The 18,802-nt window shown below is 47.0% G+C and overlaps 2 protein-coding genes and 1 long non-coding RNA gene across 4 annotated transcripts; all 3 read right to left on the bottom strand.

Annotated features, from left to right (window-relative positions):
- Positions 1 to 2,174: 2,174 nt before the first annotated feature.
- LOC124660100 lies at positions 2,175 to 2,787 on the bottom strand. Its single transcript, XM_047197892.1, has one exon. It carries the CDS (start codon positions 2,666 to 2,668, stop codon positions 2,210 to 2,212), a length of 459 nt encoding a protein of 152 aa, XP_047053848.1. The 5' UTR covers positions 2,669 to 2,787; the 3' UTR covers positions 2,175 to 2,209.
- Positions 2,788 to 4,332: 1,545 nt separating this feature from the next.
- Positions 4,333 to 4,847, bottom strand: LOC124664824. Its single transcript, XM_047202257.1, has one exon. It carries the CDS (start codon positions 4,845 to 4,847, stop codon positions 4,359 to 4,361), a length of 489 nt encoding a protein of 162 aa, XP_047058213.1. The 3' UTR covers positions 4,333 to 4,358.
- An 8,866-nt stretch (positions 4,848 to 13,713) lies between these two features.
- Positions 13,714 to 17,050, bottom strand: LOC124665166. Of its 2 annotated transcripts, XR_006990499.1 has the most exons (4): positions 16,580 to 17,050; positions 15,777 to 16,027; positions 14,684 to 14,838; positions 13,714 to 14,111 (listed from the first exon to the last, which is right to left on the bottom strand). It is a non-coding gene; the product is annotated as an uncharacterized LOC124665166 (long non-coding RNA). The 2 variants fall into 2 exon arrangements; XR_006990498.1 differs by lacking the exon at positions 16,580 to 17,050 and having other exon boundaries at positions 15,777 to 16,286.
- Positions 17,051 to 18,802: the final 1,752 nt, after the last annotated feature.

Genomic DNA, 18,802 nt, shown 5'->3' with positions numbered 1-18,802 from the left:
TCCATGTATGTCGATGTTCCTCGCAATTAGGTCACATAAAATGATGTTGCACCTTGGTTTTCCATTTTTTAGATTCTTTTTGAATTAATTTTTGCTAAATTTTGGTTTCACATGAAATGATAGAGCATGAATCTCGCACCGCGGGTCCCCGGGTGTGACTAGCTTCGCGCACATGGGTTGACGGGACTTAGGAAGGTTCTTGGGGGAAATCCCTCTTGGGATGAATCAGAGGTAATCTTGAGAGTACATAGGTTGATCCTTGTTACCACATGTCCGTGTGACCTAACCAAGCTCAAATGAAGGCATAAGTCCAGTCAAAGTTGTAGTCCGAGGGGTCAACGGATTAGGCTTTCTCTGGATCCTACTCCTGGGAGGGTGGGAATTCCCCAAAATCATATGTGTGTCCACATGGTGTATACACAAGTGTGGTGGGATGTTGCTAGATCTACTATTGAACCCTCGGGTGTGACTCGCTTCACGCACATGCAATGACCACAAGTAGAAAGGTTTTCAATGTATAGGGGAACTCCCTCGTGGGTGGGGCGAGGGAATTGGACGGAATCTTCAGAGCATATGGGCTGATCCTTGTTACCACATGACCATGGTGTGGTTTCTATGGAGGTTCATCTTACGAGTGGCGTGGCTATGCCGATAGTCGTCAGCATAGTTTCTGACAGTCGGGAACTGGAGTCAACTGACGATAGATCAACACTGACGGCCACGCATAGCCGCTGCCGTTGACCGTACGCCGACGTTCATCCCGTGCGACGATGGCTAGAGGGGAGGCGCTGATGCTGGAGACGCCGACAACGCTATGTAGACGGCTGCCGTCGGCGTAGAGGAGCGCCGAAGGCTTTCTGTTGTTGTGCCGACGGGAGCCGGCCATTGGCGTAGACGGTGAGTCATGTGAGCCCTAGTCACCATGGGGTGGTGGTAGTAGCGAGTGCCAGGTGTTTGCGTGATTGTTCGGAAGCCTCTCCAAGTCGTGGACGTCCATATGATCCCAGCTCAGATCGGCGAGCCCCTCCCCTTCAATGAGATGTACATAGCTTCAAGTTGTGCATGTGACCGTGGTGTAGGCCCCATATTTTTTGGGCAGACCGGAGCCAGCAAGGACCAATGCGTATGGCATCCAGTTACGCGGAGCACGAAGTAGATGCGCCCAATTGCATAGTCGTACGAGTCGTTCGGGAAACGGCGTCGGTGTTGGTCACATTGAAGCCATGACCCTTGCGCGTGTCGAAGGACCCTTCCCGACATGGATTGTGGTGAACCAGCTAGCGGTGGCGATGAGCGTAGCGTCCAATTTCACGAAGAGCAACATATATATCAGGGATGTCGGGGCGGCGGACAATGGTTCATATGGTTTCAACCCGCCTGATCTTGTGGCACCTTGCGAAATCGGGGAGCGGTGCGGTCCAAGTTGGCTCACCGGTTTAGCTAGGTTGGAATCGGACGATGCACAGGGTTTCGGGAACGAGCGACGAGCCGAAGAGAGAGTCATGAGACATTTGCTGGGTTTTTATATTTTGGTTCACACGTGACAGTCGTGGTATGTCAAAATATTGCGATGGTTGGCGCAAAGTAGGGGAAAAAAAGTGAGCTAGCGCGACGGCCGATTAAAATCCGGCGGCGCGCGCGACAGAGAAAACGCTCCACTGAATTAACCAAGTGCCAGGCTGGCGTGACGCGACGAAATAAAGGAAGGAAATTAACCAAGTGGGATGGAAGCGATCGAGAAAATGAAGGAGGCGAGGCGAGGCACGCGCGCGCGCGCACGCACGCGAGTAAAGGCGAAAGGAAAAGGAAAAGGAAGGAAGGCGTGTTTAATTGAGGTGAGCTGGTGTGTCGCACGCGCGCGAAAGTGACGATCTCTGCTCCACGCCGTTTTATCCGCTCCAGGCTGGCGTGCCGCACGTGAGCGCCGTCTTCGGATACGCACGCACGCACGCACGCATCATCCATCTGCTCTTTATCTTCGAATTTGTGGATTGAATTTTCTATACATTTTCCTTATAGGAAAAACGAAAAGCAACACACGAGTGATCCAAACGATGATAATGTTTGTAGTAGATAGTAACGGCATGTTCATCCACACGGTGGTCCAGCAGAGAGACCCATAATTCGAAACCTCTGCTCCGGTGACGTCTGGTGGGGCAGGACGCCGCCAGTCCGATGCCCACGCCGGTGATCACCAACACTGCGATCTTCAGCGCCACCCGACGATCACCAAGGCGACGCGGGCGGCGATGATGACGGCGAGCGCCACCGAGACCACCCACACGCCGATCGTGACCCGCCGCCGCTCGGGCGCCACCGCCGGGTCGTCGCGCCGCAGGAGGTTCTGCTTCACGAGGCAGCAGCAGAGCACCACGACGAGGTCGTAGGTGACGACCACGAAGGCGAGCTTCCGCGGGCTGCGCCGCACCTGGTACGCGTCCCACGCGAACTCGCCGGTGACGACGAGCGACACGACGGCCAGGAACGCCCAGCGCCCCCACCCGCACTTCTGCTCCGGGGCCTCGCCCAGCTGCGCCGTCTCCGGCGCCGGCCGCGGCGGCGGGTCTCGCGCCACCGGGAAGGACGTTGCCGATTCGATATCCATGTGCGCCGCCGCAGACGGCGGGTCTCGCGCCACCGGGGAGGACTTCGCCGCTTCGATGTCCATGTGCGCTGGTGGTGGGCAAGGTCGTCGCGACTCGCGAGCTCGAACTGCTGCTGCCGCTGCTGAAGTATAGGTTGGGTGGACGCAGCTACTGCACGTGCGGACGCGCTGTGTTGAGCTCTAGTGGAGTACATGAGTAGCGCTTGTTTTATACTCGGACAGAGTAGCCGCTTTTGTGGAAGAAGCAGAAAAGACCACCTTCCAGGAAGAAGCATAGAAAAAGGAGGCAAACATTCAAGCGCGTCTGGCTTTTCCGGTTTCTCCTCGGGTCCCAGGGGTAGTCAACAGCTACACTTGCTTGATTTCTGAACGAGCGGTAGCTAACCTACTAGCTCCGTTTCAAGAATTAAGGTGTTTTCGTTTTACGTGTTTTTTATTTAATCAAGAATTATTTGAAATATATAAAGGTTGTTTGTATAAAATTATTATTATTAGAAAGTGCTTTTCAATACGAATCTAATGGTGCTAATTACATATAATATAATTAAAATTTTATTGCTTAATTTTTATGGTTAAAGTTTATCTTAAAATATGGGTGCGCTTTATTTTTTGAAACGGAAGCAATAAATCATTCTCTTTTGAGTGGTCACCGGGGGAGGGAGAAGACCCTCCACCTATATTGTATTCAATTTCTTTTTGCCTATAAACCTAATTTTTTGGAGCAACTAAAAGGAAGATTAAACAAAAACAAAGCACACCAACACACGCAGGGAAGGGGGCGGAACAAGTGGACTTGAGAATGCACTATCCAAATTGCTTGCATGCCGACCATCACCAAGACGACAACAACTCACTTGTTTATTTTTGCAAAATTTCCACCTATATATTAATATTCATCGATAGTAGTACAAATAACTCAAAAATAATAATACTTACCAATAGGTATTTGGACCATCTAGCGATGACTAAACACTAGCACGAGTTGAAGGTGCGCCGCTGTTCTTGCCCCTTTCATCACCGGAGTCACGCAAAGCTTGTCGTAGTACAGCTTATTGTAGTAAACATACGGTAAGGCGTCGTCCTAAGGCCCCGAAGAACCAGCGCACCAGAGCAGTAACTATCGCCAATTATGACAACCGCAAGAGACTGACATGAAACCATACCAACGAACATGAAATCCGACCGGGTCCGTAGAGATCCGCCGGGCACACAACTCCATATGTCCTCCACCAGTGCTTAATTAACGCACCACCGGAGCAAGGATAGTACAGGAAGAACCTTATTTTAACTTTAAGATGTAGATGTCGCCCCAACATCCTGAAAAGGATACCAAAAAACAACCTACAAAAAGAACGAAAACTCCCCGCCAGCGGCCATATCTCTCAAGGCCCCAAGGCCGCTAAAGGCGGAGCGGATCAGCGGTACCGTCGCGAGGAGGACGAAACCCTAGAATTGGTTTTGTGGCGGAGCCGCCTACGTACTGATCCTCTCCTGGTTGGATGTACCATACCCTCTACAACTTTCACTTGTCACCTAATAACACAACTGACTTGTTTGATAAACAGATTACATAAGCAAGTGATTTAGATATTCTTGCAAGTCTGGCAGGGGTGGCAGTCGAATGTTTTAACCTTGACGTGTCAATGATAGAGAAAACAGAGCGCCTTCTCATACTGAGCGATCTCGAAAGTTGTAATTAGCTTGAGGCGAAAGTGAAAGTGTGCAACAACGGTTTCGACAACGGATATACAGTTCAAACCCTCTGCTCGGGGGACACTTCGAGGAGAGGACTGTCCGTCCGGCGTCCGGCATCCTCACGGGCAATGAAGAAGTAGAACGCGAGGCATATGCCGAGGCTGGTGAGCCACCAGACGGCGTTCTTCAGCCACGGGTCAGGGGTCGCTTCGGCGACGCGCATCTCGATCGTGTACGCCAGCGTCACGAACACCACCCACGCGGCAAACCTGACCCGCCGCCACTTGGACGCCACCGCCGGGTCGTCGCGGCAAAGGAGTTTCAGCTTCGCGAGGCAACACCAGAGCAGCGCGATGAGGTAGTAGGCGACGATCACGAAGGTGAGGTCTCGCCGGCTGTGGCGCGCCTGGAACACGCCCCATGCGAAGCTGCCGGTGAGGAGGAGCGACACGGTCACCAGGAACGCCCAGCGCCCCCACCCGCGCCGCTCCGAGCCCTGAGCCAGCTGCTCCGTCTCCGGCAAGAGATTCGCCGCGGTAGGTTCCATGCGCAGCGGTGGTGAGCACTTGATTGAGCTCGATCAGCTGCTGCCGCCGCGGGCGTACTTATGTGGAGTTTGGACTTGGTTATGCACGTCTGGGCGCGCTGGGTTGAGCTCCACAGGAGCAGCCGTTGTCTTAGTAGTATAGGATAGAAGAGTAGCCGCCCTTGTTTGGAAAAGTCAAAAACCTAGTAGCCCCACTTGCTATGATTAAGCGGAGAAGAGTTCAAGGCAGATGGGTAAGCGCGTCCGACTATTCCCCGCTTCATGTCATCTCCAGCGGCGCGACCCATTTCGGACGCTCAAATTGTCCGCTAGCATCCGTTTGCGTCGTCTGGCGGACACCAAAATGATCGCGAGGGACGAAATCTCCGTTTGCGTCGGGAGCTACCTCCAGCGGTCCGACGCATTTTGGACATGCAAGTGTTTTTTTTTGTGCTACTTTTTTTCATTTTTGTTGAATGAGCAAATTTAAACGCGAAAAAGTAGTACTCAATGATGTCATGTTGCTCCAATCGAATAGATTATAGCCTAAACAATTAACCGGATACTTCAATCGAATAGATTCAAACATATTTAACATACAAAGAAGAACAAATTTAAAAAGATATAAACTAAAACTAATTTTTGGCTTTCTTGTTAGAAGACCCTGCCTCGTCGTCCAAACTCCTGCGCCTCTTGCTTCTCACCTCCTCGTCGGAACTGGAGAACGACGCGCCCGTCGAGGAGTTGAAACTGGAAGAAATGGCGTCTTCGTCGTCGTCGTCGTCGGTGAACGGACGACGACGCGCCGCCCGCGCCAGCGCCCTTGCCCGGGCCCTGGACTTCTTCCATGCCGCCGCCTTGTCGTCCGCCGCCTCCTGCGCCTCCAACCGGGCGAACTTGGTGTCGGAGTCCTCCTCCTCCTGCCCCTCCTCCTCGTCCTCGGCGTCTGATACGTCTCCGACGTATCGATAATTTCTTATGTTCCATGCCACATTATTGATGATATCTACATGTTTTATGCACACTTTATGTCACATTCGTGCATTTTCTGGAACTAACCTATTGACGAGATGCCGAAAGGCCAGTTGCTGTTTTCTGCTGTTTTTGGTTTCAGAAATCCTAGTAACGAAATATTCTCGGAATTGGACGAAATCAACGCCCAGGTTCCTATTCTGCCCGGAAGCATCCGGAACACCCGAGAGCCGCCGCAGGGGGCCACGGGGCCCCCGGATGATAGGGTGGCGCGACCCACCCCCCGGCCGCGCGGCCCTATGGTGTCGTCGCCCCTTCGACCTTCCGACGCCACCTCTTCGCCTATATAAAGGTCCCGGACCTAAAACCTCGATACGAAAAAGCCACGGTACGAGAAACCTTCCGCAGCCGCCGCCATCGCGAAGCCAAGATCCGGGGGACGGGAGTCTCCGTTCCGGCACGCCGCCGGGACGGGAAGTGCCCCGGAAGGCTCCTCCATCGACACCACCGCCATCTTCATCAACGTTGATGTCTCCCATGAGGAGGGAGTAGTTCTCCATCGAGGCTCGGGGCTGTACTCGGTAGCTATGTGGTTAATCTCTCTCCTATGTGCTTCAATACAATAATCTCATGAGCTGCCTTACATGATTGAGATTCATATGATGATGCTTGTAATCTAGGTGTCATTATGCTAGTCAAGTGGGTTTTACTTATGTGATCTCCGGAGACTCCTTGTCCCACGTGTGTAAAGGTGACGAGTGTGTGCACCGTGTGGGTCTCTTAGGCTATATTTCACGAATACTTATTCACCGTTATGAATGACATAGTGAAGTGCTTATTTATATCTCTTTATGATTGCAATGTGTTTTGTATCACAATTTATCTATGTGCTACTCTAGTGAAGTTATTAAAGTAGTTTTATTCCTCCCGCACGGTGTAATGGTGACGAGTGTGTGCATCCGTGTTAGTACTTGGCGTAGGCTATGATTATGATCTCTTGTAGATTATGAAGTTAACTATTGCTATGATGGTATTGATGTGATCTATGCCTCCTTTCGTAGCGTGAAGGTGACAGTGTGCATTCTATGTTAGTACTTGGTTTAGTTGTGTTGATCTGTCATGCACTCTAAGGTTATTTAAATATGAACATTGAATATTGTGGAGCTTGTTAACTCCGGCATTGAGGGTTCGTGTAATCCTACGCAATGGTGTTCATCATCCAACAAAAGAGTGTAGAGTATGCATTTATTTATTCTCGTTATGTGATCAATGTTGAGAGTGTCCACTAGTGAAAGTGCGATCCCTAGGCCTTGTTCCTAAATATCGCTATCGCCGCTTGTTTACTCGTTTTACTGCGTTACTACCGCTGCGTTACTACTCGCTTGTTTACTGTCCCGGGCAAAGCACTTTTCTGGTGCCGTTGCCACTTGCTCATACTTATTTTTACCACCTGTATTTCACTATCTCTTCGCCGAACTAGTGCACCTATTAGGTGTGTTGGGGACACAAGAGACTTCTTGCTTTGTGGTTGCAGGGTTGCATGAGAGGGATATCTTTGACCTCTTCCTCCCTGAGTTCGATAAACCTTGGGTGATCCACTTAAGGGAAATTTGCTGTTGTTCTACAAACCTCTGCTCTTGGGGGCCCAACACTGTCTACAAGAATAGAAGCACCCGTAGACATCAAGCTATTTTCTGGCGCCGTTGCCGGGAGGAAAGGTAAAAGGTACTCACACTCCGGATCTCGGCTACTAAGCTATTTTCGCCGTTGTAAGTACTCGAAGCTATTTCCTTTAGATCCTGCAATTGCATCTTTTTGTTTCTTGTTTACACTAGTTAGGCATAATGGACACCAATGAGCTTCTTATTCTATTTCCTGATTTAAGACATGGATGGTTTGATGCGAAAATTAAAAAACCTATGAAATCTTATTTGCATGTCTGGTAGTAATATTAGTATGAACGCTTTGAACACCATTGTTGATAATGATATAGAAAGTTCTAAGCTTGGGGAAGCTGGTTTTCATGATATTTTTAGTCCCCCAAGCATTGAGGAGAAAATTTTCTTTGATGATACTTTGCCTCCTATTTATGATGATTATAATGATAGTGGTCTTTTGGTGCCACCTACTATGGAGAGTAAATTTTGTTGTGAGTATACTATGCCTCCTACACTTGATGAGAATAATAATGATAGCTACTTTGTTGAATTTTCTCCCACTATTACTAATAAAATTGATTATGCTTATATGGAGAGTAATAATTTTATGCATGAGACTCATGATAAGAATGCTTTATGTGATAGTTATATTGTTGAGTTTGCTCATGTTGCTACTGAAAGTTATTATGAGAGAGGAAAATATGGTTGTAGAAATTTTCATGTTACTAAAATGCCTCTCTATGTGCTGAAATTTTTGAAGCTACACTTGTTTTATCTTCCTATGCTTGTCACTTTGCTCTTCATGAACTTGTTTATTTACAAGATTCCTATGCATAGGAAGCATGTTAGACTTAAATGTGTTTTGAATTTGCCTCTTGATGCTCTCTTTTGTTTCAAATACTATTTCTTGCGAGTGCATCATTAAAACTGCTGAGCCCATCTTAATGGCTATAAAGAAAGAACTTCTTGGGAGATAACCCATGTGTTTATTTGCTACAGTAATTTTGTTTTATATTTGAGTCTTGGAAGTTGTTACTACTGTAGCAACCTCTCCTTATATTATTTTATTGCATTTGTTGTGCCAAGTAAAGTCTTTGATAGTAAAGTCAATACTAGATTTGGATTACTGCGCAGAAACAGATTTCTTTGCTGTCACGAATCTGGGCCTAATTCTCTGTAGGTAACTCAGAAAATTATGCCAATTTACGTGAGTGATCCTCAGATATGTACGCAACTTTCATTCAATTTGAGGTTCACTGCCATCGCATGTAGCGGCAGGCTCGATAAACAAGCGTTGGTGAGAGTGAGCCTCGCGGCCGAGGACATCAACTTTCCCATCGAGGGATCCGCACGCTTGGCCACCTTGGTAGTCAGCGGACCCATAGGTGGGTGCTCGCCGTGCTCGCCATAGGCCTCGGGCTCTACTTCGCGGTTGCCGCCCGCCGCAGTGATGTTGCCCATGTGGGCGACGACGACCCGGAGGCCGCGACCGAGCTGCGACAGGCCAGGCTTGTCCCGTGGGCGATCTCGCTGTATCTGGGCTGGTGGATGTGGTTGCTCGTCCTGAACGCGGTGCCGAGCCTGGCGCCGCCCTTCGGCCTATGGGTGTTCGGCGTCCTCGTCATGGTCCTCGGGCTCTACTTTTTGGATGTCGCCTGCCGCAGCGATGCCCGTGTGGACGACGACGACGACGGACGCCGGCCGGAGCCGGAGGAGGTTCTCCACGACCACCAGCTGTCTCCGGAGCACAGGGTTTGAGCTATACACGTGGGAAATCCATGACCACTTGTTGTTCATTTATGCACAGTTTGACTGATCACTATACGCCATCAACGAATGTGTTGTTTAAGATTCAAGCACACAACAAAAAACTATACATGCGTGCTTACAAGGAGACCTACATGTGCTATCCAGGGAAGAAGAAGAAAGAGGAGGACTGATTGGACTGAAACAATGTAAACCAAGAAATTAGTTCAGGATGGATGATTACCTGCTGGAAGATCTCAGGTCACTCGCCATCACGACTCCGTACGTCGTTTGGCTACCGTCCATGGCTCTATCTCAGCTGCCTCGTCTCTGGCTGACGGTGCGATCTGGCCGGAGTGCCATGGCCTCTCCTCTCCTCTCCTCTCCGAGCAAGAGTCAAAGTCTAAGTCATAGTCACACGCGCAATCCACACGCGGTGTGTGAGGAGAGCTCTTTACTTATGAGGACTTTTACAGTACCCGCAAGTTGACATGAGCCGTCCATTTCAACCGACCGAGCGGCTGCTGGAGCCCTCGTACTCCACAAGCAGACGACAGAGTACCACCTCAAAATCACTGGGAAACTCACGGAGTACCTCAACCGGAGGGGCAGATCATAATTCTTCCTAATTGTCTGGCCCCGGGAAGGGCTACTTTGGTGTTTTTTGTTTTTCTGAGGGTGTTCTCGCATTTGTTATCCGGTGAACCATCCGCAGTCTCTAATCATTTCGTGGAGATGAACCCTAGCAGAGGTCAACTCTGGCGGCGTCGGGGGGAATGGAGGAGGAGCCGACCGACCGGGGAGGGGGACGAGGCGCCGCGCGGCCGTCGTGTCCAGCCCCCGACCGATGCGCGCCGACGGCCGGGCGCTAGTGGTGGTCGGCTCGCGGCGGCGAGGCGGGGAAAAGGTGGTCAGCTCCTCGACGGATGCACGCCGACGGGTGCGGGAGTGGTGGTAGTTCGCTCCTCGCGGCAGCGAGGTGGTTGGCTCCCTCGACGGATGCGCGCCGTCGGGTGCGGGAGTGGTGCGCCGATGGTTGCGGGAATGGTGGTGGTTAGATCGCTGCGGCGGATGTGGGGAAAAGGAACGAGCGGCCGTGGCGGCGAGGTGGTCGGCTCCCTTGACGGATTCGCGCTCCTGCAGGACCCGTGATGAACACCGACGAGTTCGGCATGTGAGGAACATCCCTATCCTGTTCCCTATTATTTTTGCATGAAAATGGATTGCTACATTAAAGTTGCTTAGGTTTAGGTAGGTATTTTGAATTGCAAATGCCTCCATAATCATAGGTAGTTTCATGACGAATAGCTCAATAGCCACTCCTGATTTTTTATCATTCACCATTTTCTGAGAGCTTCTATAAATTTGAAGCCTTGTTGTGCAAATTCTTAGCATGTGTAACCACTAGAATCTCTTAACTTTGACACTAGCACAATCAAAACGAAGCCTGGCCATTTATCATGGGCAGCCTGAGACTAATACACTTATTACACATACTCGTAAAAGAGCTGCAAAGGAATTCCAGTCTTAAACCACCTCTTGACCTGAATGATAATGTCATATAACAATTAACCTGAGCCTGATCGAGCTTATTGCATAAAAGTTGTTCACTTACTAATATTTGGCCTAACAGGACAAATGTTTCCAGTAGTGCTGTGTTGTGCCATAAGGCTGATGTACTGTTCAGACATATGTTCGTCAAGCAGGATCTGCGTCTGTTTTTTTGGACATCTTTGTGTACTTCTATCTTATTCTTCACACGGTAGAGCATGTCGCATGGTAGTTGCTTCCTATCAATGTCTACATCTTTCTGCATATGAATGAACAGTGCAAAGTTAAATTGAATCCATGGACGGAATTTTGAAGTGCATACCTATCGATCATATCTGGAGGGTGAGAGAAGGGAGGAAATGATGAAGAGAGGACGTAGCCAGAAGAAAGTAGGATAGGGTGCATGGAAATTAGTAGAAGGAAGAAACAAAAGGCTTTATTTCACATGGGTTGTGAAGCTTTGTTTGTCTGTGTCAGTGCTCAGTAGTAGTACTTGAATGCTATTCTTGGTGTCACACACAAATAATCTTGTTACTTATGTGCCTGTGTTGATTCCAGTGTGTTTAATTTCTCTGTGTCCTTGGTCCCGAAATAATATCTGACTCTAATGTCTTACAATCTTTTTTCTGTTTCAAGCCCGTTCATGACCACTTCAGAAGCAGTGCTGAAGGCAAAGAAGTTAAAAAGGATATCAGGAAGGTACATTTCTATCTACACTGTTTGTTGTTACCATGTGTGCAAAGTAGTGCAAGATATATTTTCTCATTCTGGATAACATAAAATTCTGAAAGCACTAAGATTTCTATATACTACCATTAAGGGTGGAAATTCGTCCGTTTGATTATGACTAGTCACCGTTAATACACATATACTCTTAGTGCTAGCATATAGTTCATCTCATTCTTGTGCGTAGTAATTGCCTAAACTATCACCACCTCCTAACTAAATCCCTCGTTCTGTTGCTCCCTAAATTGCCTCCCATTCTTACTGACGAATACAAGTACTTATGATAGTTCGTCTCATTCTTGTCCGTAGTAATTGTTTCAGAAACCCATGATACAATTGTTGTTTTCCATACTTGAATTTGGACTTTATTAGCCTAGATTTATGCCATCTTACCCTGGCATCTATTTGGTACCATATTATCTTGGGTCTTATTCCTAACTGGGGCGTTCTGCCAAGTCAAGCTTTACTCGATCTTTTGGCCTTCTGTTTGTTTCCTTTGAAACCATTTAGTGGGCAGGATTTTTTTTGTTTCATTACAAGTATAAAAAATATTATCATTTCAGAACTATGTTGTTCTTTGCAGTAATGTTACCCATGTAAACCTTCCTTTTCCTTTGCAGTTGTTCTACGAGTTTGGTGAGCAAAAGGTCCACACTTGGGTGTCATAAAATTCTTTTATCCTATGTCATACTCTATGCCTGCAACTGATGAAGTGTCGATATGTTCAGTTAAGCACTAATATGCCGGAAGCTACGACGACCGTTGATCGAACGACCAATGCCACAGAGTCATCCTAGTCATCTTCGCGCCATTTGAACTCAGCGAACCAGCACTTTACAGCTGGCACCTTATCAGTTCAACTATTCTGTTTTTTGTCGGATAGTTCGCTTGCTTTTCCTTTTAATCCCACTCATCTGAGGAGAGGATCATCTATTCTAGTATTAGGGTATTTGCCTGTCCGCCAATGTTTGTGGTCTGGCTCTGTTGCGTCTTTGTAATCCGCTGAATTCCTCTCAAATTAAGATATATGTCTGAATGTATCTGAATGTTGAATGTTGTTCATCAGTAGTTAATATCATTTGAGGTATGTCAGGTCATCTCTATATGAGATGATACAACATCTTCCCTTCTGTTGAGATCTTGTTAACATAAGACAATACATCAAACATGTCATGCCGTGACCAAAAGGAATGCATGGACCAAGTTTGCCGTGACATAAAAATCCCCCTTGTGTATATTTGAAGATACATGCAATATATATCATCTTTGTCCATAAGCTTGACCGAATGAAATAATATACTACATTTTAGATACTAAAGATTTTGTTTGGAGACAATTTTCTTCTATGATTCTTTTTGGCCGCCTTTTCCAAGGATAAATGTGCCATCTGAATTTCAGCACCCAAACTGAATTTACAGATACATAGTTCAGCTCCGTGGATGGTAGAACAACCTTACCTCTTTTATAATCTTGCAGAACAACCTCTCCTATAATAAGAAATGAACATACACAAATTCAGGAATGTAGCCTAAGGTTGAACTAGCTACACAAATGATGTCTCCTGGGTGTTCTCATCATTCTTGACGGGCTAATCCAAAATAGTGTAACACTTACACTACACCATGGACCAGATGAGAGGGCACCAAATCTGCCGGGAAAGGTCACCTAACCTGGCAATGGAACTGCCGGCAAAGATTTTTTCCCGGCTGTTTCACCTGCCCGCAATAATCCAGCCGGCAAAAATCTTTCCCGGCTGTTTTTCTTTTGCCGGCTGTTATGGTGCCCTCAAAGCTTGACGTTCGCCGGCAGTCTATTTTCTTTCCTGGCAGATACGTTGGTCTGCCGGCACAGATCTGTGCCGGCTGTTTGGTGCTTTCCTGGCAGTTCTCTGTATTTTAGCATGATCCGCATATTTTAGCATGATCCGCAAAGGTTTGTCTGCTCGAACAGATCTCTTCACTAGCAAACATGTCGAATTTCCATGAAATTATGCTAAAAACAATTCAGCATTTTACTCATGCCAAGGTACAACTCAATCTAATACATTATAGACAGATTGTAGGAGACCATAATGCACTTCTTCCACGAGTCAACACTGACAACGATTTATACAGTTCCACAAGTGAACATTGTCAAAAGTCGTCTCCCCCGCGCGATCACGCGATCAGCTCCTCGCCGGAGATCCCGCGATCCAGCTACCTGCTCCGCGCGGGCGATCCTGCGATCCATCCAGCTAGCTAGCAGGCAGTAGGTCCTCGCCTCCCAGCACATTCCTAGCACTTCATCGTCGCACCAGGCTCGGCAGGTCGCCTCCCAGCACAGCCCCAGCACCCTGGCCAGACTCGAGTAGATTGTCTCGCCGGCAGCTCGCCGACGCTGTGCAGGTCGACGAGGAGAGCTCCAGCAGCTCGTCCCCAGCCACCGCCGACACGCCCCAATTCTCGCCGGCAACCTCCAGCAGTCACAGAACCTCGCCGCACTCGCATAGGGGACCTCTACTTCCACCAGCAGTGTGTGGGGGCTGCTCCAGTGACCCCAACTCGCCGCCTCATTTCGCGTGGGTACTGTACCTTGTCAGAAGAAGTGCCCACCTGAACCAGAACAAGAAGTAGTGTACCTTGTCAGCGCCCACCTGAACAAGAACAATAAGACATCAACAAGATGCTTTGATCTAAGCAGATTGGTCAATCATGACTACCAATGTTCATTTTGTACCGGAAACTAGAGAAAAAATATTAGAGACAGGTACTGGTGCATTTACTTGTCCTTTAGCACTACCGATTATAATTTACTGAGACATGAAGCACTATATGACTATGTTGAAAAAAGTGTGAAGCAAACTCTGCACTTCATAGTGTGAAGCAATTATAATTTACTGAGACATATTTTTGCTAGAGATGAAAACGACAGCAATATAGCGTCAACCGAAAATGGGACTAGATATCCCCATGCAAGAAAGAAAATGACTCGCGGGATGGGTACATACAACCTCAAGTTGAGCCCCTTGGGATAATTGTACATTAACATGTGCTGATAGGATGCAAGGTAGAGGAATTGGCATAGCCATATAATTTGATGTTTCATTATGTAAACACAATCACAACATATTATTACTCGTACTTGAACAATTTCCTCCCAAACAAGGCAAAATGGGCATGAATTAATGGAGGTGACAACTATGTTCTCAACTTGTGCAAGTCTTACCTTGGAAATGAATATTGCTATTAACAGCCTTCTGGCATACTTGCGCCAACGGAATGAAAGCATCCCCACGTGGCTCGCGTTCTGCTGGCAATTGGAATGCATCCTAAACATAAGCTGTCAGGCCATTTGCCATACTTGATTGATTCTCCTTTCAGCTGAAAAGGGTAATTTCAATCAGGGAAGAACTGGATTTCATGGATGAAACAGAATCAATATTGATAGGCATTATATGTGCGCTTCACAATATAAAGTTTGGGCTAGACATATCTCTGCAATCACAATATAAGCAAATAGACAATAGCTTGTAAAATATCTCTGCAATCACGCTTTTACCATTAATGATCATTATTCGAACAGCAACAACTAGAGAATTGGATGACTTACCACTAACACACTAGCATGTTCACCTCCTGGTATTTCTACAAGATCGATATGATTCGCCCGGCATGCAGGTCACCATCTAGCTACACGTAGAATATTCTAATGCATGAACAGCAAACCAGTTGCACTAGCTAATTTCCATGTGACACATGGATGGCAACTAGCAACAAAATAACATACAGATAAGAACGAGTGCTGCAATATTTCATTTTCTCATACATGTTCTCTTTTCGGTGAAAAGAAGAGAACATGTGCAATTAATAACAGCTACAAATGACATTAATAAAAGGAAGCCTCTCATGCATTTCATCGATGGAGGTCCCATCAATCAAGATATATATATTTACTGGCCTCTAACTCTGTGTTTTATTTACTTTTTGATAGGATCATCTCTCTGTTATTGTAACCTGGATTTGTGTATTTAATTCTGCACATCAAACTGTACATATAAAGTGCTACATTGCATCAACCTATCCAGATCTATTTTCATCAGTCTAGAAAAGCAACAAGAAAAACTCAGCTTTTTTTTTTTGCTGCTGGAAGGAGCAATGGGGCATCAAGCGAAACAGGTTCTATGGTCCCTCGAAACATTGTACAGTATCTCCTCACTTGCTAAAATAATGTATGAAACAAGGCAGAAGTAAGAACGAAACACTAGGACTTGGAACTCATACACAAAAATCATAAACTAAAGTAGGAAATAAAACAAAACCTGGTAATTCATTTGTGTAACTACTGCTCCCAGCTTCTTTTTGCGGCTGGATTTCTGTTTTTTTAGTTGTTCTGCTTCCTTCTTCTTGTCTCGGTAGAATGGCCATAAGACAATAATTTGCACATGATTGAATATAAGTGCATGCAGCCATCATATGTGATTTACTTGTCTCAGTAGAAAAGCCAAGGCAATAGTGTCCAGTCCACTTCTATCCCCACTCCACTAAGTGCCCACGGTGTTCAACAATTATCCTATGGAGTGAATCAATTAGCACAGAAATATTCAAAATATAAGGAAAAAACTAGCACTAAACCATACGTGAAGTCAGTGGCTGACCTTGCAGAAAATTGTATTTCGAAAACAAAATTGTATGACAACAATAAGCTAAATTTGTAGTGTTTTCAGTAACTTAAATAGTTAGAATTGTATGACAACAATAAGCAGAAAATTGTATTTCGAAAACAAAATTGTATGACAACAATAAGCTAAATTTGTAGTGTTTTCAGTAACTTAAATTTTTTTTTGCGGGGATTCAGTAACTTAAATAATTAGTGTATGACAATAATTTTTTGTCTCAACCATCGCCTACACCACTCTAAACCACAAAATACTTTTCACAAGATTCACAATCAGCGTCTTCTTTCTTCTGAAAAATGAATCAATTTTTGTCTGCTTGGCCATCGCCTCCTCACTACATGATCCTACAATAACCTGTAAACAACCATTTCATGACCTACTTTGAACTTCCCTAACTCGGATGCAAAATTCAGAACCAAGAACAGCAGAGTTTAAGCACGAATTACCTTAGGGAGAAGAGGGAGAGAAGCTTGCAGCTAACCTTCAGGCTACAACAGTGGCGGAACTAGAAGGGAACAACGTCATCCACCGCCTGCGCCAGGAACCGAGTTTGGTTGCTGCTGCTCACCGGATGGCCCCGGCGAGGCGGGGGCCTCCAGGCTGGCTGCCGGAGATCTAAGCGGACGGGACGAGCCCCAACTTCCACCGGACACGCTCCGCCTCCCATCGGCTATGTCGCCGCGGCGCAATCCGATCCCCGCCGGCAGATCGACGTTCACGCGACGCTTGCTGCGGGTGCGGGAAGGAGGACAGCGGCGGCGCTGAGATGGAGTGCGACGACAGGAGATGGGTACGCCGTCGCGGAGTCGGAGGGTGGTGGGCGGCGTGGTGCAGGAGACGGACTGCGGCGGCGAGGATTTCTGAGCGGAGCTGGCGTATGGAGAAGAGCGATTGGGGAATTTTTCCACGGGTAGGTTTAGGGATTTGGAGTGTGTAGATTGGAAACGCGCCTAAAGTCCGCAAATTATTCGCTCGACGCGGGCATAATTCTGAAAACTTTTCGCTCGACGCGGTCACTTTTTAGACACGCGCCAAATTTTTAGGTACTGCGCAAATTACATGTGCCGGCTCTCCTCATGCCTGCTTAACTCGATTATGCTTTGCTTGTTACCGGCAGTTGATAGCCAGGACAACTCCAACTTTGCCGGCCGTTTGTCTGCCCTCTACAATCTATGCCGGCTGTTCATTTCTACCGGCAGGTCGACTGCCTCCTTAACTCGATTTTTGCCGGCTGTTATTTGCCCTCACATCTGGTCCGTGGTGTAGGATTAGCCATTGAAGCTCATCGAGAATGGTTTGTAGAAAATCCATCACCTGCTGCGAAAGCTTTTTGAAGCTTTGAATAGAGCTGCACTAGCCTTGCTTCACAGATATCGGTAACGATCCATCTCTGTTGACCACACACGCATAGAGGCATTTCTCTCCGACACAAATGCAGCTTTGGCTTGCATGGTCCACCTTTTGCTAACACAGCTATTGACTCCCAATAACTGAACTCATAAATTAAAACATCATGAAACATCAAATCCTGCTATTTGCTCCAAATAGAATGAGAAACCTTGTATAATTTCTTATATCAGTTTGGTTTTTTTCCAGCTTGCAGTTAGTTCAAAAATCAAAACCAAGTAAAAACCAAACCTGCTTGTATGAAAGGATGAAACTGTACTATGTTCTGCACACAGCTATTCAACAGGCTGCCAATTAAATTTGCAAAACTTTCCGTTTTTGGCTAGGTGGTGTGTTCTGGCAAATGTGCCACGAAATCGTAATGGTACCTGGCAAAGACACAATCGAGCAGTGTGTTTTGGCAAACGCCAGAAAATAACGGTGTCCTGTAGCAAATTTTTCCTTAAATTTATGTAGCAGGTTAACCCCAAGCACTAGATCCTATGTTTGTGTTTTATCAAATTGCCCACCAATTGGAACACACAGGCTACACGTACAAGAGTTTGAACCAAGGTGAATAAACGGAATTAGGGCCTACATTGGATAATTATAAGATGTATATATACAGCCATCAATACATACTAGTCTGACAAACATTAGCTCATGAAATAAACGCAAGTGGACCCATGACAAGATCAAATCAAATTGGAGTATCTCCTTTATCCATGCCTAATTAAGCACACTAGCAATCAAATTAATCTACCTAATTAAACAGTAAACTCTTAAAACGAGAAGATCATCACACTGGTATGTCAAGCTGGAAACAAAGAAAGAAAAAAACAAAAAGAGGGGGAAACAAAGCTAGTTAGAACTTAGAAGGCCAGCGGTGGTGGCCGAAACGAGCCAACTACTACTGTACTTTTTACTTCAGATTACTGTTTTGTTTTGTACAACTACCAGGAACCAGCGCAAGTATGAACCAGATCACGACGCGAGAGCAACCAAGGCGGAGCTTGCCCGCAGTGGAAATCCTCGATCAGGACGAGAGCAGAGACGATCGATCCGGACGGCCGCACGCGTTGCGGAAGGACGGACCTTCGACCAGGACGTCGGAGGCGGCGGCGCGAGACGTGAGGGCAAAAGCGGGCGACGGCGCCGATCACACAGCACGCGATGGCAGAGGAGCGCCACCTCTATCGGGATGGAGTGGTGTCGTTCCACAACAGCGGAGACGATCGATCGTGATGGAGTGCTATCGTTCCAGAATAGAGGAGCAAATTACC

The sequence above is a fragment of the Lolium rigidum genome, chromosome 6 (genome assembly GCF_022539505.1).
Source record: "Lolium rigidum isolate FL_2022 chromosome 6, APGP_CSIRO_Lrig_0.1, whole genome shotgun sequence".
Taxonomy (NCBI): Eukaryota; Viridiplantae; Streptophyta; class Magnoliopsida; order Poales; family Poaceae; genus Lolium; species Lolium rigidum.
Note: the sequence above shows the minus strand (reverse complement) of the source record. Positions and strands in the feature narration are given on the sequence as shown.